At 36.3% G+C, this 23,092-nt stretch overlaps 1 protein-coding gene across 1 annotated transcript in view; it reads left to right on the top strand.

Moving 5' to 3' along the window:
* Positions 1–19,900, top strand: part of GPR174 (G protein-coupled receptor 174) — a 30,193-nt gene extending 10,293 nt beyond the window's left edge. Inside the window, exons 2-3 of the mRNA XM_015127725.3 lie at positions 2,391–2,487; positions 15,010–19,900. Of these exons, the coding sequence (XP_014983211.3) occupies positions 15,568–16,569 (1,002 nt within the window). The 5' untranslated portion in view covers positions 2,391–2,487; positions 15,010–15,567 and the 3' untranslated portion in view covers positions 16,570–19,900. The remainder of the gene's footprint in view (positions 1–2,390; positions 2,488–15,009) is intronic.
* Positions 19,901–23,092: the final 3,192 nt, after the last annotated feature.

Consider the following 23,092-nt stretch of genomic DNA (forward strand, 5'->3'; position numbering starts at 1 on the left):
ATGGGAAGTAGTCCGTGAGAGGAACAAATCTGTGCCAACTAGAAAAGCCTGCTTACGACTATGGGTCTTGGATTGGATATAGAGCCCAGGCAGTTAAAGTTGTGGTGTGATGATTCAGTCAGGCCTGAAGGATAATGCACTGGGGAGGAAGAACACAGGGTTTCTTTGCCTCTTCCCCAATATTTATCAAGAATTGGGTCCATCTGTCTAATCAACCTTTCTACTAGACTTAGACTATAAAAGTGCAAAGTAACCTTAGGGATAATCTAGTAGCTCCCTCATTCCACAGATGAAATACTGAGATCAAGAGATAGAAGGGACATTCCCAAGGTCATACCACTAATTAGTGATAAGATCAAGACTAAAAGGTAGGTGTCATATGTCTCTGATTAGTGCTCTTTTCCATACACCCTTTTTCTCTCAGCCTAAATCACCTATCTTGGGATTTGTAAAAGCTTGCAAGTAAAGCAGATTAGTTTTAAAGTATATGGCTATCCTGGAAAAAAAAAATAATGAAGTGACTCTCTAAAACAAAATCCATTCTTTGATATCTTAACTGACTCCTGTTCATAAAGTATAACAAATCAAATGATTAAAAATTAAAAAGTACCTAAGAATATTCGCTATTTCAATAAAATCTGCTTCTAGCCAGCTACGTTTGTCTGGTGTTTATGATTAATCTATGATCCTGCTCAGTCACTAAACTCTGTCCCTGCAGACTATTACTCTAGTTTGATCTCAAATATCTGACACACTAAAATGGTGCTTGAGCTGTTCTGGTTCTGTCTTCACAAACAACAAACTATCAGCAAGGAATATAACTTTGTCACTTTAACTTACGGCCTAGGTTTTCTTTCCTAGTCCCCATGACGAGCTGCTTTGGATTCTTGGGCCTCTGGACCTGCCTTTTGGTTTCCCATCTTCTACTTGGTCTGTTTCTCCCACTCTGTTACCCTCTCTCAAAGACAAAAATAATTTAAAATTAACTTTACTGTGTGTTAAATCCTGATCGCTATTTTTTCCTCCTCTATTAAAAGAGATTTATTAAGGTGTTTTAATGTGTCTAGTACTCTACTTACTAGGTGCTAGAGGAAAGAAGAAAAGGATACGTAGTATTTATTGAGCACTTGTTATGTGCCAAACCCGGACTTACTGGTTTTTACTTATGATATCTCTTGTAATCTTAACAATGTTCCCCAGGAGTAGGCATTATTATTTTGTTCATTTTACATGAGGAAGAAACAGAAAGAGAGAGAGAGAAAAACAGAACGACTGGTTGAAGATTACTCAAATGAAGCTGGCATTAGAACGCAAGTCTCTTTCAAAGGATTCCTTCAAAAGTTATCATTCTAAATAAAAATCATCGTGTTAAAAGGATTAACTTGAAGCAAATTTGTGTAGGTGGAAAATATTGCATTGGATGCCTTCCCTCTGTCTTTCCTGCCTTCTTCTTCTCCTTCCCTTTGCAAGATCCTTTGCTAACCCTTATGATCTGGCATCTCAAGTAATCCTAATATGTCACCCACCTAAAACTGTCCCACTCTATGTTCCTTTAATTCATTCTACCAAGTAAAATGTATTCTTTGTATTTCATTTCTTCCACTTTCTAAAGGAAAATCTAGCTTAGCTGATTGATTACAGTTAATAGTCTAATACATAATCCCTTCTTGTAGTATTTTCACTTTATCAGTAGATTTCTGGACACATAGTTTCTTAAAGGATTGAATCTATAATGGGACATTTCTGGCAAGATGAAAAGCTTCAGCAAGTGATCATTAGGTAAAGCAGAGCAGAGGAAGCTGGGGTATGGTTTTTGGTGTCCCTAAATCACTGTACACAAGAAACTATCTACAAGCATTTTAAGGGTACATGTAAGACAGCTTTGTGTAGAAATTAATTTGTCTCCTAGCATCAGCTGTGCTGACAACCACTGGCCAGCTGGATCTCCCTCCACATGTACTTAATAATCAATGAAACAGTTGTGGTCATGCCAACTATTTAGAAAAGATCACTAACTGAGAAAAAGACAGCTTTTACACTTCAACTTTATTATGAGTTTAACAAGAGGCTGTGTGATTTTTCTAACATAGTTCACCATAGTTAAGGGCTCCTTGTGACCAGGAAGTGACACATGAACCCTTCCACTGACATTCCTACCTTCACTCACTCTTTCCAAAAGCTGCCATGTCAAAAAGAGATGCCAACTGCTAAAGGGATTCTCACTCACTCTACTTCACTACCACTAATGACTAAGTGTAACTCAATATACTCTCCTTTTCCTGTGGTAATTGATTTTTGAGATCTCAGCATCCACTTGCTGAAATTTCCCAGCCCTCTCTGAGCGTCTTCTCCATGCTGCACCTGACCACTGCTTTTCTATGTCTTTTAAGGCATGAATGAATTAATCGAGCCAGATTCTCCAATGCTTCGTCAGGAGACCCTATTGCTCTGATTAAGAAGTTCCATCAGCACCGAAGGAAACAGCAGGTAGTCAAATATGATCTTGACTTCTATTTTGGCATCTTTCCTAAAATAATACTGTTTTACCCTGTGGGTCCTGGACAGATAATTAGAGCCTTTGCTAGCCACATGTTGCACATTTGCTGGTCTACTTGATAGATTACCATTACCAGGCAATATCCTGGTTCTAGCAATCAAGATGTACACTCTTACAGAACATGAAAAGCTGTAGTTTCTGAAGTATTTGATAAAATGTGGCATTCTTTTCAATAGTGCTCTGCTGAGTCTTTTTTGCCTGAGACAAAGAAAAAATACTCAGTCATACTGATCCTGTCTTTATTTACTATCTTGACATTTTGTTTACTGTGAATATTTCTATCCATTTCAATTTTAAAAATACTGCATTGAAATACTATTTCTCTTCATCACTGAGTTGTTTTTCAACCCCTTAAATTTTGTGTCCAAGGAAAGTGCCTCACTCATCTAACACTAGTCCTGGCGCTGATTTTTATGGGCTGTTTGACCTACTTTTTAGCTTCAAAAGGTGATTTGGGAAACTAGGGTACACAGTGTTTATTCCCATTTTGAAAGTAAGTCTATGCACAGATTAAATACATGCTTTCAATGTTAAACTTATATAATATAATCTCACTCAGCACACACTGGCCACTCTACATGCATACAATATTATAATATGTGTGTATGTTGAGAAAGCTGATGCTGTTTGTGGACAAGAAAAATTACAGTAGCCATAGGTGAATCACTTGAATGTTTGGCAAATTTCTATTCATTGATTGGTAAGTATTAGGTTAGGGGCAGATTTGGAAGATGCAGATTTCAGAGCAGCAAGTGTTTATGCTGTTTGCTTTTTAGTTCTTTGTCTGGAATCTCTTTTTAGAAGAAGTGTATTGCCCAAGCACAAACCTTTATATCTAATCATTGTAAAGGAACATGTCTAATGCTTGAGCCTAGTTTGAAAAATCATGAACAAATGACTGTACAGTTCACCTAAACATGGGGGAAAAAACACCCCAATCATTGTAGCATTATGTTATAGTTCAAACCAGGAGGTAAGAGTTCTAACAGCTAATAAAACTCCTGTAGTGCACATATCCCCTTCATGATTTATACAAGTATTTAATATTAGTTTGATGTAAAAATAATTGTGGTTTTTGCAGTTAATATAGGTAACGGCAAAAATCGCAATTACTTTTGCACCAAACTAATATATGGGTTTATGGGTATCTGGAAGCCAAATTAAAGCGGCCCCATTTTTTTCCTTTTCTTTTTTTTTTTTTGTTTTTTCGTTTAGGCCACCCCATTATTTCTTTCTAGTGAGACTTTCTCATGAAAGGGAAATGAACCTCTGTTCAAGACCAATTGAGCCCTTTCCCCTGATGTAATCAGGATGAGTACAGTTGAAAGCTCAGTGAGACAGGGATAAAAAAGTAGGCACCTGTCTGAAGCATATTGTTTGTAACATTCATATATTAATATATTAGTGATTCATGTTAGGTAGGGTAGCCTACACAGACAGTGACATATTTTGTTTCTTTCTTTCTTTTTTTTTTTTTTTTCTGAGACAGAGTCTTGCTCTGTCGCCAGGCTGGCCAGGCTGGAGTGCAGTGGCACAATCTCGGCTCACTGCAACCTCCACCTCCTGGATTCAAACGATTCTCCTGCCTCAGCTTCCTGAGTAGCTGGGACTACAGGCATGTGCCACCACGCCCAGCTAATTTTTGTATTTTAAGTAGAGATGGGGTTTCACCATGTTGGCCAGGATGGTCTCGATCTCTTGACCTCGTGATCCGCCCACCTCAGACTCCCCAAGTGCTGAGATTACAGGCGTGAGCCACTGCTCCCAGCCGACAGTGGCATATTTCTATTGTTAAAAGTTAATGAGTACAAAAAAAAAAAGTTAGGGTGAATAAGACCTACTATTTGATAGCACAGCAGGGTGACTATGATCAATTGTACATTATAGAGTAACGTAAAGACTGCAACTAGATTGTTTGTAACTCCAAGGATAAGTGCTCAAGGGGATGAAAACTCCATTCTCCATGATGTGCTTATTTCATATTGCATACCTGTATCAAAATATCTCATGTATCCCACAAATATGTATGCCTACTATGTACCCAGAAAAATGTTTAAAGATTAAACATAGGAAAAAGTAATAATCTATTGGCTAAAATGAAGTACTATACCTCTGTTGGAGGTATTAACAGGAGAAATTTCCGGTTCATCTTTGCAATCCTGTTATGATACAAAATTCAAATTAACTGGGGGAAATTCAAGTGCATTTCCATTTATTAATAGACATGAAAATCCCTAATCAAGGTATGATGTCTAGTTACAGAAAGAGAGAGTAAAAGAGAGAGACCCAACCACTACTACTACCAAACAAAAAAACAAAACAAACCAAAACAGCAAAACATTTATTCGTAGATGTATAAAGATATTCATGAAAATTTATTAAATTATTTTTTCCTAGATACCTTAGATAGCATTCAACCTTTGGCCACAACATTTGTGTATGCACACAGTTATCTTCCACTGCATAAAATGCTAATAATTTGTTTACTTTATATATTTATATAGTACTTACTATAGAGCTTTATAAATATTAACTCATTAAATATTCATAGAGGTAGGTACTATTATCATCTCACTTAACAGATGAGGCAACTGAGGCACAGAAATATTTAAATAACCGGCCCAAAGCCTCACAACTAAGAAGTGGCAGAGACAAGGTTTGAATCCAGTAAGACTGGCTCCAGAGTCCATGCTCTTCTTGCCTACTGTAAATCATGCCTTATTATTTATCAAATATTTGGATATTATATAATATTATATACCCATACATATGAATAAATGTATATGGCATGGAGAACCAAGGCTATTTAAAACCCAGAAGTAAAATGACAAAATATTAGAGCTAAAATTCCCTTTAAAAGTTATCGGTTTAACATGCTTATTTTAGAGAAGAAATGGGGACCCACAGAAATTAAGTTACTCTCTCAGGGTCACACAGGCATTCAATTGCAGAGGTAGAATAAGAATTCAAGACTTCTCATTCTCAGTCTATGACTAATTTAAGTAAAGACCACAACTTATACTTTCAAATAAATGTCATCATTTTGAAGGTGACTTCACAAGGCTGTATGCTTATCTTAATGATGCTGTATTTCACCAAATATTCTCATACTCTTTGAAATTGTCTTTGGAATTAGTTTGATCTAATCAAGAAAAAATGAGTCTTTAAACAATGTCGTCATATCATGCTTTTGAATAAAAATGACATTTTTTCTACTTGATCTCTAACTTCACTGTTCAGACTGGCTATTAATGGTTTTTGATTGTTTCCCAATAATTTACCTACCCTTAAAAATCAAAGATTTGTCACCCATAAAATTATTCTAAAGAATATGATGCATGTTCTGAGTGTAATTCTAAAAGAGAATTCCAAAAATTGAAATACGCATATAGACCTTCACAGTGACAGGTTTGGAGAGACAAACTCCTTTGGATTCCTGATTTTTAAAAAATTTATTATTTGAAGAAAACATTATCACTGTGGGGAATCCCATGTCCTAAAAGTTTGAACTCACTTATGAAGTATAGAACGTACTAACTGTGTGTGGTGTGTAGGATGTGTTTCTTGGGTAACTTTTCTCAGATTTAGAGGTTCCAAATGAAGATTACTACTCATCCTCTCAGGCAAAAGAGATTTCATGAAGATGTATACCTTGGTGTGGTATATAGAATGTGATGATAGCATACCTACAGAGGTTTTGAGAGTTAAATAATTCAGGTAAGTAGAGCAAGAAAATAGGCAAAGCACAAGTTAAATCAGACTAATATTATGGAGAAGGTCAGACAAACTCAGTAGAAGTCTAAATAGAAGGCATTGAAGAGAGAAGGGAGGAATTAAAGAATACTTCAGAGTTGAAACATTGAGCTATTGGTGTTATCAGTGATGTTCCTAATGTTGGGAAGGGCAGGGAAATAGAAGTGTCCCAGTTTTAGATAAATTTCCACTTAAGATTGCTAGCTATTTGTTTTAACCTTCCTTGATCCTATCTGGAAAAGCTTGTCTAAATGACAGATAGATAGCTAAGTAGGTAAGTAGACTAGAGGCCTATCACAGAACAAATGATGAAAGTATATAACCACTTGATGGTTATTTTAAAATAAAAATAACCAGAAAGTGCATATTTGTAATTAAACTGTTACTGATACAATCGCTGAAACAAACAATTGGGTTTCTGAACGTCAGAGTTATGTTTCTAATCTCTTTGCACCTGACAAATACTCATGTTGTTAGGTACGCCAAAGGGACATCTGAACTCAGGCTCTTTGCCATAGCTTAGAGGTAAACATCATTCCCCCAAAACTTGTTTAAATTTTACAAAAGAAACAGGCAAAAAATACATTGAACTTGATTTAAATCAATTTCAAGAATTGGCTAGTTGCTTAGTTTTCACTCTAATGAAATAAAATCATTAAAAAGCAACCAAATATTGCAAATAACATCATTAACAATTATTTTATTTATGGTCATAAGTTATGGTTTAGAAATACTTTCTCTGTTTAGATTTTCACACCATATATTTAAGGGAAGGAAGTTAGATATAAGTAAATAGCAAGCCAATGCTTAACTTACATATAAAGTCACCCTAGCCCAAATTAATTCCATAGGGCCACTGGTGTTCAGGAATCTAGCCTTATTCTCTGAGTGAATAATGATGTAGGGGATAAACAATTAGCCCGTGGCACAAATAAAAGGGAGCAAACCAGCAGGTACATTTAATTTTAAAAATATTATTTTTTTCTAAACTGCAGGTTTTGGAGGCCAGTGTCTGTTCAACTTTTTTTGGGGGGTACTTGCCAAGTCCTTTAGCTATGGTGGGCAGGGACTTGTCATTTCCTGCCATATGAAGGCAGCAAGCTATGACAGGGAAAATAAAAATAGCACTACATTGCCACAAAGAAGTGTGGTCTACTCCATTTTGGTGCATGTGTGTGGAGAGGAGGTGATGCTTTTTTTTTTTTTTTTTTAACTGACTTGCTTTCGTTTTTACTTTCTTTGATTGTAATCCGATGTGGCTGCATAAATGTATCTCCACAAGAGTTGAGATTTTTAAATGAGGCAATAACTGTGTTTTGAGTTGTGTACTCTGCCTTAGCTCATGGATTGCAGATAAAGATGGTAATTTTCTAGCTGGAAGATTTTTTTAAAGGTTAAATGGACGTGAAGCTAGAGGGGTCATTGTTGCTGCAAAGGAGGTGGTTTATTTTGCTTGTTACTAAAGTTATTTCAGTTTGCTTCACAAACACTTAAATGAACACATTGTGATTATTTGGGGGAAACCATGCAGGAAATCCTAATCAGTTCAATGGGCAGTGTTCAAAGCAGTTATTTTTATCCATTGGCAGGTTACCAGTAAGGAAGAGCAAATTTCCCGGCAGATAAGCTTGAGAGGAGAGGAGAGACAAGCGTGTAAAGACAAAAAATCTGAATGCAATTATCAGTTTAAAAAAAAGTTTTTAAAAAAATGACTTTGGGATTTTCAAATGTAAATGTTTTTCAGTGGCCAATATCATTAAATAAAACAATAGCTAACAATTACTAAATATGCCTTTAGATTTTATAACTTGAATGGCCTTTAAGTGCTCTACTGCAAAGATGATACAGAACTGGACAATTTAAAATAATGATTCTGTAAACATGCAGATGTAGTATCTGTTTAACAGGTGTTTCTTAAAGATCTACTAATGGGCATTTAGTAAAGAACTATTCTAATTGTTACAAGGAATGCATAAATTAATAGGACAGTGTTCCTACTCTCAAAGAGGTTACAATCTAGTGGTTGTGTAGACAACTATCTACATCATTAAAGAGATTGAACCATATCAGGCTATGGCACAGGTACATGCAAGATGCTATGGGAATTTAAAGGAAGAAGGGCCAATTCCAATGCAAATGATTCAAGGAAGATTTATGGGAAGAAATTAGATAATCAAAATATCTCCTATTAGATAATCAAAATTTTCCCACCCATCAAGGTGATAAAGTGTTGCTGGGAAGCTGGAAAATAAGGATGTTCAAGTTAAAGTCAGACAGTCAGACAGAGACATTGAGGTACATGCTGTATGCTAGAACAGTGTGGCATGGTGGAAGCCTAGGGCATTTGAAAGGGTGTAATAATAAATCAGGCTATAAGGCAGAACAAGGCTTAGAATGTTAGATTTTTTAGGCCATTGTAGTGTGGACACTTGAAAGATTTTACACAACTTAATAAGATAGTTCAACCTGTATCTGATAAAGGCAATTGCAGAAATATGTCAGTCTAAAATAAGAAAATCTTGCTATTTAACGTATTAAAAAGTAAGTAGGGCGATTGCTCTTGTCAAAATTTTATAAAAAGAGAAAACGTGAATTTGTTTTTGCCTTCTGAAATACTGCTGAGTGTTACTGATATTATGCTAAAAAGGTACAGAAAGTTTACTTTTGCCAGCAGGATATTTACTAGTCTATTACTTTTAGGTAGGAGACAACACTGTGTCCTTTGAGTTAATCCAGAATGGAGGTCCATTGTCTTTCTGCAAGAACATCTGGAAAGATTGGGAAGAAGGGATTTTTCTCAGTTTCCTAGATACTTTTTAACTAAAACTGTAGACTACAAGAAAAGAAGAGATAATATATTTCTGTTTTTAAAGCCAAAAAACAAAAGCAGACAACATTGACCTGCCAGTCCTCCTTCATTAGATCCCAACATCAAATTGTATTACTTTTTATCCTATGAAATAAAGAGTCTCCAAAAATGAACCAAATATTGCAAATAATGTAAATTACTGAAAATTTATTTAGTAACAGAATATTGTGCAGCGGACACAAATATATACCATTCCATTCAAATATTGTCCATACATTAAGCTCTAGGGCCCCACATGATCTCAGGCAAGACTTGGGATGAAGTCTGCTATCATTTAGGACACTTTATACATCTCGTACAGGAGAGCAAAATGTGTGGGCCTTTGTGAATCTAGTACCTAAAAGATTATTGTGGGAAGAACAGAGGGAGTCATATGAAATAGTCCCATACGAATGGTTTTCACCACTCCCTTCCAATAAATATATATGATGCTATCTGAGAAAAATGTGACAACAGTTCTAATGAGGACCTACATTATTATTTGATTTTGATATTTCATACTTGGAACATCCTTATTATAGACTTGTAGTAGAGTGAGCTCCAAATGAATATGTTATTACCTGGGCACTTGGATCATGGGTACAATAGATTTACCACAAGTCTTTAAGGTTAATCTAGGAATCTCTCCCCGCCCCCACCACACCCCTATACCTTCCTTTGGAGATAGTTCCAGGGTACCTCCTACTACTCTAACATTTTACAATTATAGCTCTGTTCTCAACTGTAGTAGCTTACAAAAGAAAAAGACCATGTAGGAGATGCATTAGAAATTATGTGTCACCTTCTGCTTCCACTAAAGCCAGGTGGCTTGTGCCAGATATAGAGTTGTCATCACTGGTGGAAGATTACTTAAAGACTCCAGACATCTTTATTTTTAATGACACTCCAGTGTTACTAATCAAAAGGATAGTTCTGAGAACCACAAGTTGCCAAAATGTTTGGTTTGTTTCTACTAATCAGGAGGGTTATGACACGGGAAGGAGAAATATAGGCCCACAATACTGCTTCCTTGCATGTCGTTACTGCTCAATGACAAAGGAGGCTTATTTTCTGAATTGAGGGATAAAGTGAATTCTTCCAAAGTCTTGCCTAATTGATGATAGGAAAATCAATTTTTTGATTTTTCAATCAAAAGTATAGGAAAAATGGTAGAAAATTGAGAAACAACGAACCATAATCCTGTTTAGTAGGAGTAGGAGAGGAAACATGCTACCAAGATCCAGAAAATTAATACAAGTCTAGCAAAAGATAAAACTGTGCCACTAAGGGAGGCTTATTTTCAATCATCTGTAATAAGAGTGGTCAATGTTTTGCACCTCTCATCCATACCTTCCTCAAAACTTAATCTAAGGACAGAATCTAGTGTCTGTCATTTAAAATGTAAGAATGAGATACCCGTATTTTAAATTAATTGTGTAGTTATTGATATACAAAATGTTTCATGGGCATATTTTTGTGTGTATTTTCTGAAAGCTCTGTGTGCACTTTATAGAGTAATTACTGAGAGGCCAACAATTCGTTTTTGTCACTTGTATTTTAATATTTAAATTTTAAAATTTTAAATCATTTTAATTAGGATTATTTCTAAAAGTTTCTGAAAACCCTAATGTCTGCTTAGAGACTTCTGTATTATTTTTTGTTCTTGAAAATGAAATTTTAAATAATATATTGGATAATATATTGTGAAGAAAATGACTCCCAAATATAAGTAAAGAACAAGTAAATGAGGAGGAATAAAACGAAGCACTAAGACAAAAAGAAACAAAAAGCTGATATAGTAACTGAGCACAGAGGCCAAGGATGCAAAAGCTCTGGGATCTACTGGGATATATTGTACATGCTCCAGAAATTCTTAGTTTGTGTGAAGCACTGACATTTCCAGGGAAAGCTTGCCAGGTTTAAGTTCCTGGGCCCCATCTTTAAAGGTGTGAGTCTGGCATTTGCAGCCTAAACTCTCTAGGACAAAAGGCTTATCCTCAAGCAAAAAGGAAATTGGGCCCAAACCAAGTAGGAAAGAATGTTTACCCTCCTTCTTCTTAAAATAAGGATTTTCAGTCCCTTAAAATCACACCATATGGGGTAGCTACCTATACCAACAATTCTGGCCAGAGCCTGGAGTGAGACCTTGATAACTGGTTTCATTTTCCATTCCATGCTTGGTCTTTCTACCAGACCCCATAAGGTTGGTTTACTCCTCCCTTTTCACAGGCTATTAATCGTGTGGAATAGTGGATAGGGCACACTCTCAAGGAGAAAATTGCAAGAGGACTGCAAAAAAGTGAAAGGGGCCAGAAGAATCTGATTATCTTGGACCTTAGTTTATTTTATGTAAGCTTGGAAGCCCATAACTTTCCTTTAAAAATCCTGTTTCTTGTCCAAATGTTCATGTTTTCTCTGAGACACAAGGTGAACATTCAGAAAAGCTGGAGGAAAATCCCCACAGCCCTGTCAGCACGGAGAACAGGAAACATACAGCTTTCCCACTGTAACATATTAACTTGTGATCTTCTCATCACTTCAACTAAGTGGAAATATTTGAAATTTAATGTGTAAAATGGAACTTTGTAAAATTGTGACTTGTCTCTTAAGAGCTGGAGTATACACACCTGGAGTACTAAAAACAGAAGACACTGATAGCCAGCCAGATATTTGGCTACATGTAATCCTAAACTGTCTGCTCAGTGTTTCATAGTATCCATCATAAGTGATTTAATATTTTCACTAGTCTTTTAACCGTGTATAGATAAACAAGGTTTGCGAACCACTATGAATCACAAGTTAAACAGTAGTCAACAAAATGGGGCTGTATAATATTGTTTGCAAAAGACCATAGTATGTATAGACTTAAAGGGATCTTTTTCTTTCTTTCTTTCTTTTCTTTCTTTTTTTTTGAAATGAGTCTCGCTCTGTTGCCAGGCTGGAGTGCAGTGGCTCGATCTCAGCTCATTGAAATCTCTGCCTCCCGGGTTCAAGCGATTCTCCTGCTTCAGTGTCCCAAGTAGCTGGGATTACAGGCACGCGCCACCACACCCAGTTAATTTTTGTATTTTTAGTAGAGACGGGGTTTCACCACGTTGGCCAGGATGGTCTCTATCCGGATCCTGTGATCCGCCAGATGCGGCCTCCCAAAGTGCTGGGATTACAGGTGTGAGCCACTGTGCCCAGCCTAAAGGGTTTTTCTTATTACATTAGGCTCTGGTTTAGATCTAAACTTAGACCTAAATTTAGTTGAATCTAATTGAGTTTCTTCTACATGTAAAGTAGCTGTGCACTTTGGAGGTGAAAGATTATAATGGTCATGAAAACACTGTCTTTGCTGGCAAGCTGCTCACAATTTTGTGGAATGAATAAGAAAGGGACATACTTCTGACACAAAGTGCTTTGGGAGTTCACAGGTAGATATGATCACAACTAGGCAAGATATCACAAAAGTCTCATGAAGAAGGCAGCATTTTAAGATAGTGGCCTTGGAGGACAGACAGGATTTCAACAGGTAAGGATGGTATAGAGCAATTTAAGCAGAGAGAAAGTCAAAAACACAGGCAATGAAGATAGGAAAACAGCGAATTCCCGCAAAAACTTCAGTTTGGTTATGTAGCTTAACAAAATAACTGAACTGGTTTTGGTATTGCCCTTTATCACTCAATGAAGATTCTCGGATTTTAAGGCTGTCCAATTTGGTTATCTGTGACGCTTGTTAAAATGTAGATCATTTGGCTCTACTCTTTGACAAATAAGATTCAGTCGTCCATCTGGGAATGCACATCTTTAATAAGCACTCCAGTTAGCCTAGGTGCCAAATGTTGAAAAACCCTGCCTAAGTAAAAGGGAAAGAATAAAAATAGACCCTGAGAGGTATAAGCAGTGTAAGAATACACAGCCTAACTTTTTTTTCTTTTTTTCCCAATGGATGGTAGGGGCAGGGAAGCGAATAGTAGCTAAAGGTCTTGTTAATTTTCGTACAGGTTGAATAGCCTGTGGGGTCCTCAATACCAGTTGGTTTCCCTATTCTCCAGAATATGAAATGATCACAAATTAAGATATATGAGAAAAGGCAATATGACTGGTGATGTAAGGCTGAGTAACAACCTTCTTGCTGTCTCCAAGTAATTAAAAGAGTACTTCTCAGAGCAGAGACACAGAATGCAGTCTGATTAAGAGGAAATGGTTTTCAGATCTCAGCAGAGAAATTTAGACTTAGCTAAGTAAAATAACTTCCTGGCAAAAAGGCAATGTTCACAATAACTGTATTGTCTGTCTACACATATGTGTTTCCTCTCTTCATGAAATTGACCTGGGGGAACTTGTAGATGTTGAAGCTAAGATAAATTGGGAGCCTGGTTTGAAGTGACATCCAGGAGCACCTCTCTTTAAAACTGATTTTTTTTAAAAAGTGATAGAATACTCAGTAGGGCAAAACTGGTGAATTTCCTAGGAGAACTAACTAGGCAAATACTTTTGAAAGCATTTTATTACTTTGAAGATTTTCAAAAATAAAAATGAAGCCCTGAGATTTGCCTGTGTGCTGATCAGAATTAGGAGGAAATTGTTCTGTTCTCTTCTGTCCAGAACTTGTGATTACTCATGTGTCATAATGGTACAATTTCCTCTGATATACGTGCACAGAGCTATTCAGTTTCACATCATTTGCAGTCACTTGCAGCACACTAGGTCTGCTTTTTCTGGGCTTAATAAAGTGTGCACCTAACCAGACTGTAATATAAAGTTGAATTTTGAGCAAGTGGTTGCTTGTTACCTGTGATGGGATGGTTTCTGGACAGGGCTTCACAACCTAAAATGTAAACAAAATGTGCTGTTTCACTTACCATGAAATTGAAGTAAAATAACAATAATAATTTGTTCGGGGGCTCAATGAAGCACACTTCAAACCACATGGATTTGATCATTCAAAGCAGGATGTTTCATAATTCCCATTTCATTTTTGTTCTTCCCACACATATCTTTAAAGTTAGTTAAGTCCTCCTAGATTTCAGTAGCCTTGAGGCAACTATCCAGTCACCTAAGCTAAACTTTATTTACCTCAGAACAAGGGTCATAGACCCAACTGAGTCAACTTTCTATGGATTTTGATTCTCTGTTCTGGGGCTATATCTGCTGTCTCAGATAATTAAGAGGTGAATAAATGACTCCAGTAAATGGGATTATTTAAAGAGAAGCTGGTTGTCCACTTATTTTTAGACATATAGGAATGATTTTGATCAAATGATGGTTCAAGGACAAATGCTGGGCTCGCTATATCAAAACCAAATGGAGAGCTTTGAAAAGATACAAATGGCATACTGTACCCCACGAGTACTCAATCAGAATCTCTGGAGGAAACACCCAGAAGCTTTTATTTTATTTTTTAACCTTCCCCAGATGATTCAGATAATCAGTAAGATTAGTAAAGCAGTAATCCAAATCATAGTTTCTCAAATGTTAACACGCAGAAGAATCATCTGAGTTCATTGTTAAAACACAGATCTTGAGGCATCAGGTCCAGGGTGACGCTTGAGATTTTGAATTTGTAACAAGCTCCCAAGTGTCATTCGTTCATGTATTTTGATTTATATTACTAATATAAATTAATTTATATTTATATAAATTATATATATATATATTTATATAAAACAAGGGGCTAGATTACTTCTCATGTTCTTTCAAGCTATATTTTTCTGTGATTATAAAGTGCCTTGTAGAAACTGCACCATATACCCTTCCCTTACATAAGAATTTTTCATTCAAACTAGAGTATTTTTCTGAACATAGGCTTTTCTTTTTTTTCAAAGCTGGGCCAGGAAATAATTGACTTATTTTATTTTGCTTGCAGCTCTGCCTTTGTTTCCTACTTTTTAGATTTTGACATATAGCTGAAAAAGTCCCAGAAAGCTGATCTTTCCAAGTTAATCATCCCTGAAGAGTGGCGGATTCATTGTGCACTAAAGCAATCCTTTCTTCTATGTGAGCCAAAAAAAGAAAAACGGCCTGCCAGACACCTGTAAAGAGAAGGCTATCATCATATAGGAATTTGAGGAACTGCTATATGGTACATTCCTTTTCCAAATGGGAGAGAATCAGCTCTCATGATGTCCCAGAGGGCCTTAAAATAAACAAGAGGGAAATTGTAACAGCTTGTCATCTGTGCTTGTACACTAGACTTTCATGTAGTTACTCTAGAGAAATCTAAATAAAAAATGCAGATAGTTCTTTGAAAAATCCTTGAATAATATGTAGAGACTCAGGCTGATGTGGTAAAAAAAAAGGAAGGTTATTTTATACTTGGTATCTCCAACCCACTGGCAAGCAATCTTTTGGAAGGAACAGCAGTTGATTGTGAGTTTAGGTTTTGAACCACCATTAGGCAAAGATAGTTTCTCTAGAGAGAATCATGCCTGCTAATTACACATGTACCGGGCCAGATGGAGACAATACAGATCTTCGTTACTTTATTTATGCAGTGACATACACTGTCATTCTTGTGCCAGGTCTCATAGGGAATATATTAGCCCTGTGGGTATTCTATGGTTATATGAAAGAAACAAAACGAGCTGTGATATTTATGATAAACTTAGCCATTGCTGACTTACTACAAGTTCTTTCCTTGCCACTGAGGATCTTTTACTACTTGAATCATGACTGGCCATTTGGGCCTGGTCTCTGCATGTTCTGTTTCTACCTGAAGTATGTCAACATGTATGCAAGCATCTACTTCTTGGTCTGCATCAGTGTGCGACGATTTTGGTTTCTCATGTATCCCTTTCGCTTCCATGACTGCAAACAGAAATATGACCTGTACATCAGCATTGCTGGCTGGCTGATCATCTGCCTTGCTTGTTTACTCTTCCCACTCCTCAGAACCAGTGATGATACCCCTGGCAATAGGACCAAATGCTTTGTGGATCTTCCTACCAGGAATGTCAACCTGGCCCAGTCCGTTGTTATGATGACCATTGGCGAGTTGATTGGGTTTGTAACTCCGCTTCTGATTGTCCTGTATTGTACCTGGAAGACGGTTTTATCACTGCAAGATAAATATCCCATGGCCCAAGATCTTGGAGAGAAACAGAAAGCCTTGAAGATGATTCTAACCTGTGCGGGGGTATTCCTAATTTGCTTTGCACCTTATCATTTCAGTTTTCCTTTAGATTTCCTGGTGAAGTCCAATGAAATTAAAAGCTGCCTAGCCAGAAGGGTGATTCTAATATTTCATTCTGTGGCATTGTGTCTTGCTAGTCTGAATTCGTGTCTTGACCCAGTCATATACTACTTTTCCACTAATGAGTTCCGAAGACGGCTTTCAAGACAAGATTTGCATGACAGCATCCAACTCCATGCAAAATCCTTTGTGAGTAACCATACAGCTTCCACTGTGACAACTGAATTATGCTAAAAGAAAAACCAAGCTGAATATGACCTGAAATGCAAGTACCTCAGAACATATCTGAAATACCCAAGCCACGGGGAAGAACTCACAAAAAAACACAGCTTTTCAGTTCTGCTCTATTTTACTGCTGTGGGGAATTCACTTCTTCAAAGCAGGACCTATGTGGAGCATTATGATCCACCATTATTGATGTTGACATATCCATGTAGTAATTTTTCATCAAGTCTGTAAATCTTAAAATATCAAATTTCTGTGACATCCTACAAACATATGCTCTCAACTCTAGTCAGTACTTTTACCTGTGACCCTCAGGCACAAAAAGAGTATTAGCTTGGAGTCACCATAAGCATTCAGTTTTGTTACAGCAGATACTGAGTCTTTATATTCAGAGGAGATGTAGGTGTCTTTTTATATTAGTAATCACAGTTTACATGCCTTTTTCGTATGTTTGGTTATATTTTAGTGGGATGGATGATATATTACCCTGTGTAAAGAAAATGTTGTAAACATAAGATCATTTTTATCTCTCAAGTGTGATTCTGTTTCAGAGTTTGAAGACTAAAATAGCTGTTTTCTTCATTTTTGTGTCAACATGAAACATTATTTGTCACACCCGTTCACAGAATGAAAATCTGAACTCAGGCCTCTGGCATATTTAAACTAAGAACAATATACATATTTACCTATGATAACCCTCTGTGACTATAAAAGATGCCGTGTTGCATCTACCTAGGACAGGTAGTTTGTCAAAGTCCACACAAGGTGACTCAAATGGCCTCTAAGCCCAGGAGAAAGCAGAAAGGTGACAATCACAGTTCTGGCTCTCTTACACTTTTTCTAAAGAACATTTCTGGAGATGTATGGACCTGCCTAGTAGAGGAATTTTTTTATCATGCTTCTAGAGATACATTGAGGTAATGTTGACAGGTTCCTGCACTTTCTGAGCCTATGGAAGAAGTAGTGCACTAATGAATCATTAAACCTAGGTCAGAATGAAAAGATGAAGCAAAGTTGGCTAATCCTTTTAAAATTCTCATCACATTTTATTTCTTACTCTAATATAAGGACATTTAGCTTAGACTGCCAAGTTACTTACCCAAGCCAGAGTAAGTCTCTCTGCCCCATCATTGCATACATATTGCGGTCAGTCACATGGACCCTAGAATCCACATTGATTTTTTTTGGTCTAGCTTTGCCCCAGACATACCATTCTAAAGCCTCCAAAGTCTAGCTCTTAGCAGCTAGGGAAGGCAGTTATTTTACCTTTTGAAAAATGTATAGAAGATTAATTTGGTCAGCCTTGGGCAACCAATGGCCAATGACTTGCCTACTACCTGTTTGGTACTGTTTTGCGGGAAACAGACCCAGGATATTAGTCATAATTAAATCTTAGGTTGTAAGTATGATAATATTTTGAAACATGTTTTAGCAAAAAGCTGTAACTTTAAGAAAGTTCTACTTAAAATCTGTGTGCTATATAATGAAGATAACTTCTATGTCTCACAGAAGGAATGTAGAACCCAATCAAAGGCGTTATCATATTTAGAGGAAAGGGGTTGTTTCAGGCATACAGTTATGATACTAATACATCAGGGGAAAACTGGTGACATCAAAATGAATTCTAATATCTAGACTGATGGAAGGTTTTCTAAAGTTTTCTTTGGACAAGTGTTGATTTTACACATATGTTGTTATTAAGATAATACCCTATTAGAAAACTGACTTTGTGCTGCTAGCAAGTGTATCTATGTGTCTTCTAACAATTCATTGTAAGGTATATGTTTTGATGTGTTAAATAAGTTTTCAGTAAGTGTTAAATTGTATTTTAAATAGCGTAACTATAACTGTGTCTTGTCTCTTTGCTTTAAAGTGTCTTTTTTTTTAGTATAATTTAGTGTTGTAATAGGATTGCAAGTAACAATTTTGTGGAATTGTGAAATAACTGGGTACTTGTAATGTGAGAGTCTCATCTACACCATTTGTGCTTACTATTGTCTCGATTAGCATGAATTACACTTCTTAAGGTCACTTTGGAAGATGATTGATTTGATTTGACTAACATATTGATTTCACTTTGATTACATATTTTTTAAAGAGGAAGGAAAATATTTTCAGGAGATGATTGACCTTCTTAGAAGAATGGTTGAGGGTAGGACCCATTTGTTAGGCAGCCCATTTACATCATTCCAAAAACGAACAAGTATTCAGTGTTCTTATGCTGCTGAGCTGAGGACACCCTTTTTCCCCAGGTCTGCTCATCTAAGTTTGTATTCAGTGCTCTGATTTACTTTATTCACCCCCGATCCCATCAATATGTTTTGTCTTCTGCTTGATTCCCTTGCTCTCCCAGGCAGCAACCTGATCAATTCATTCACACCATGGTGCTAATAGCTAATGTTAGCTTAATATTAATTTACCCAGAAATATCTGAATTCCAGGCTTTAGGACTACGCATTAAACCAAAGTGGTGACTTTCAGTGGAGGGCTAATACCTACTGAAGCAGACAGACTGGAGGGAAAGATATTTTGAAGAAAGTGGGTCCTACAGCACTGCCTTTCATATTGTATATAGTAAGCAAACACCTACTTTGCTTGCCATAATGAGAATGCTGACTTTTAAGAAATTAAGAAATGTATCCATGAACATGGCTATCAGTTTCTCAGATGTCTGCTCATCTTCTTTTCATTTTGCCACTCTCCTTTCCTATACTGGGCCTGACTTTCAGGGGAAAGTCTAAACTAGTAGCTTACTAATTTAGGAGTACTGCTGCAGCTACGATCCAGACAGCAGCCTCTTCTCTGAGCTTCTCCATTCCATGGCTTATCTTTCCTCCAGACTTCTCATTTATCACTCTCTGGGTTCCATGAAATTGTGGTGCAGAGAGAAAACACCCTCAACCATAGTAACGTATACTTCAAGATAAATAATTCCACATTTCCTATATAAAGTTGTTGAATTTTGATTAAAAAATGCATAAGTATTCCAATAAGAAAAACTTTGAATATGTAGTGATTTCTATGTAAAAATATTGTCATTATTATTATTATTATTATTGAATTCAAATGGTTTATATGTTTTCATTGTCACTCAGTTAAGCAGCCAATTCTATTAACTGATAATTCCACAAAGAGAAGCCATCTGCCCCAGGATCAACAGAACAAGCTGCCTTGGGCTGAGAGGGTGCATCTGTGGAACTCTTGCGCAACTTACATTTTATGTCCCATTTTGATTTTATTCCCAAGATACTGTGAAAATGTTGCACTTGGAATTTATTTATGGCTATAACTTATAATATTCATTTTAATAATAAAGATTATCTTTGTAATTGCATAGAAATTTTCTGCGTCCAGAAGTCAATGTGTACTTAGTCACTTCTTTCAACACACTGATAGACTTGATGATCTTTGTTAGTGTTCTCACATGCATGGATAAAAGTCCCCTAAGACTCTATTCTCGCTTTTTCTCTCTTTTAGAGGTGCAGTCTATTCTTGAAAGGAAAGATAAGCCACATCCCCAACTTTATCCCACTCTTTCCACTCACTCCGTCCATAGATAGACGTTTTATATTCATATTCTGCTAAAAATTATTCCCCGTCTTCACTGTGGACCAAGTTTTTGAGAACTACTTAAAGCAATACATTTGTAATGATGGAACAGAGAGAATATTTTCTTCTTAGTCTTAAGGGTTGTTAAGATGTGGCAGTCTGAGTTTTTCTCTGGATTGTCAGGGGAAAATAAAATCTCATCCTCTACTGTCCCCCCGTGCTCTTCTCAAAACAAATCTACTTAAACAAAAAAAATGTGTAAAGTCAGGAAAATTGTCTCTGACCCTTTCCTCAGCCTGGCTCTCTTTCTTCTACTTCAGTAACTCCCTCATCATCTCACCTATATCCCTAGCACTTCCAAGACCCCAAATATCTTCTATAATAACCAAATTTTTAGGAATTACACATTTTGGCTGTTGCAAAAATATTTTCCTAGGAAGTGGTGAAGGGTTTCCCAAGGAAGAATTTTTGATGCTTTGGTAAACCTGAATAAAATAATGGGATATAGATACCAGACATGCCCCATGCTTCAAATGCCCTCACATTTTATAGAGACCTCTTCTGTGCCCTCCTGAAGTCTGTCCAGAAACAACTTCACTGTCTTTGCCACCATATTTTGATGGAGTGGTGGAGGTAGGGGAGGAAGGCCTATGAGATAAACTCTCAAGTAAGTGTGGCTATTTTCACTTGCTTATTTCTTAGTTATTAAAGGATGTGGTATGGGGATGGGGAGAGCGAATTGTAATTTTACTGAACTTCACAGACCATTTCCTCTTCTGCAGAACTTCTTCAGCCTTAACCACTACTTCATTTTGCCAAATAATTCAAGTAATATAAATATGCCAATACTATATTGTTTCTATTGTTTGTTGAATAATTATCTTCATCCTACTTCTTACTGTAATGCATATCTTCTGATTCAGCTACAGGCATAGCCCTATTCAACACCTTCCACTTGCCTTCTTGTATCTCTTCAAAGAATAATAGAACAACTGCTCCATAGGGAAGGCTGTCATTAGGCCTCCCCTTCTGACTCCAGCATTTACTTTTAAGCAAGAGTTCTTGAAGTTTGATTCTGGCCCATAATAGTGAGATTTTTCAGACATTTCTAAGCAATGTTGAGTATCTACAACTTGTAAGAAGACTTGTAACATTCATTATCTTTTAAAATGCTACTCTAATAAAAGGACAAAAATAAACAAAAAGAGTTTGAAGAAATGATGGTTCAAGTTATGACACTGGCGTGGAAGCATAGAGGAAGCAGTCATACTATAAATTACCCACACCATCTTTGCATAAAGTAAAACCCATAATAACATAATTTCAGCTTAAAAATGTTCTGAAATCACATTACTGCCCTCTGTCATTAAACGAGTTTAACTTTTTTACTAAAATGTATATAAGGAGATAATACTATGAAAAAAGTAATTCGGTAAACTTTTTACTATGAGAAACTTCAAACATCTTCATAAGAAGAACAATAAATACAATGAACACCCATTATTGAAATTCAAGCAATATCAACACATGGCCCAGTCTTCTTTCTTCTATGTCTGCATCTAATCCCCTACTCCAGATTATATTAAAGTGCATTCCCCTTATATAATTTAATCTATGAATACTGTAGTAAGTCACAGTATCATTTAAATGAACTGTTTAATGTATGATCAAAAGGTGCCGAGGAATAAAACTGATTTTAGATGTATTCAGTAATTACATCAAACACTAAATTCCGAAAAGTAGAAGAATTTCCCTTTGATTAATCTGATCAAGTTTAAACTCAGAAAATATCATTTATCAACCTGAGTCTTTTTTTTTTTTTTTTTTTTTTTTTTTTTTTTTTTTAGGTAGGTGTTTCTTCTACTGCAGAAATGTAATGAAGACTAATGTTGAATTCAGTTCAGGGTCTCCTTGGTCCAAATTATGGCTCCCATGAGAAGGAGTCCAGTAGACTTAGCTCCACTGAATATAAAAATACCAACGTTAACAGACTACATTTCCACATTGTAGTAAAAATGGTCCACTAAACAATACTCATAGAGTAGTATTAGAATGCATCTATGTAAATGTGCACTCTGCAATGTTTCTGAAGCTTATGTGATAGTTATTTGTACTCTGTGAATACTGCTCATAGATAGGTGGGTAGACTTCTATAAAGTTTCCCTCAAGCATTACACATTTTCTACCTTTCAATTTCTTCTGACAAGAATGGATTAGTTAGGCTATGGGTTCAACTGTGGTTAACAGAAATGTAGCTTAAACTACATACAAATATATTTCTCTTTCATGGAAAAGTATTAGCCAGCATGGTGGCTTTTCTTTGCAAGATGTTTTGGACATAGACTTCTGTACTGTAACACCAACATTTCTTGGGTATTCTTCTAATCTAAATGGTGCAAGATACTGTTTAAAAAATTAATTGGGGGAGCACATCAAGTTAAAATATTTCTGCACAGCAAAGAATATAATCATCAAAGTGAAGAGACAACACGCAGAATGAGAGAAAATATTTGCAAACTACCCATTTGACAACGGATTAATAACCATAATATATAAGGAGCTCAAACAACCTTATAGTAAAAAATCTAATAATCTGATTCAAAAATGGGCAAAAATTTTGAATAGACATTTCTCAAAAGAAGACATACAAGTGACAAACAGTCATATGAAAATGTCCTCAACATCACTGATCATCAGAGAAATGTAAATCAAAACTATGAGCAGATATTATCTCACCCCAGTTAAAATGAGGTTTTTTTTTTCCTTAAAGAGTGGCAATAACAAATGCTAGCAAGGATGTGGAGAAAAGGCAACCCTCATACACTGTTGGTGGGAATGTACATAGTGGTGTCAGTACAACCACTATGGAGAAGAGTTTGGAGGTTCCTCAAAAAAGCAAAACTTGAGCTACCATAAAATCCAGCAATCCCACTGCTGGGTATATAACTGAAAGAAAGGTCATCAATTTATCAAATAGATATCT

This window comes from Macaca mulatta, chromosome X, assembly GCF_049350105.2.
Source record: "Macaca mulatta isolate MMU2019108-1 chromosome X, T2T-MMU8v2.0, whole genome shotgun sequence".
NCBI lineage: Eukaryota > Metazoa > Chordata > Mammalia > Primates > Cercopithecidae > Macaca > Macaca mulatta.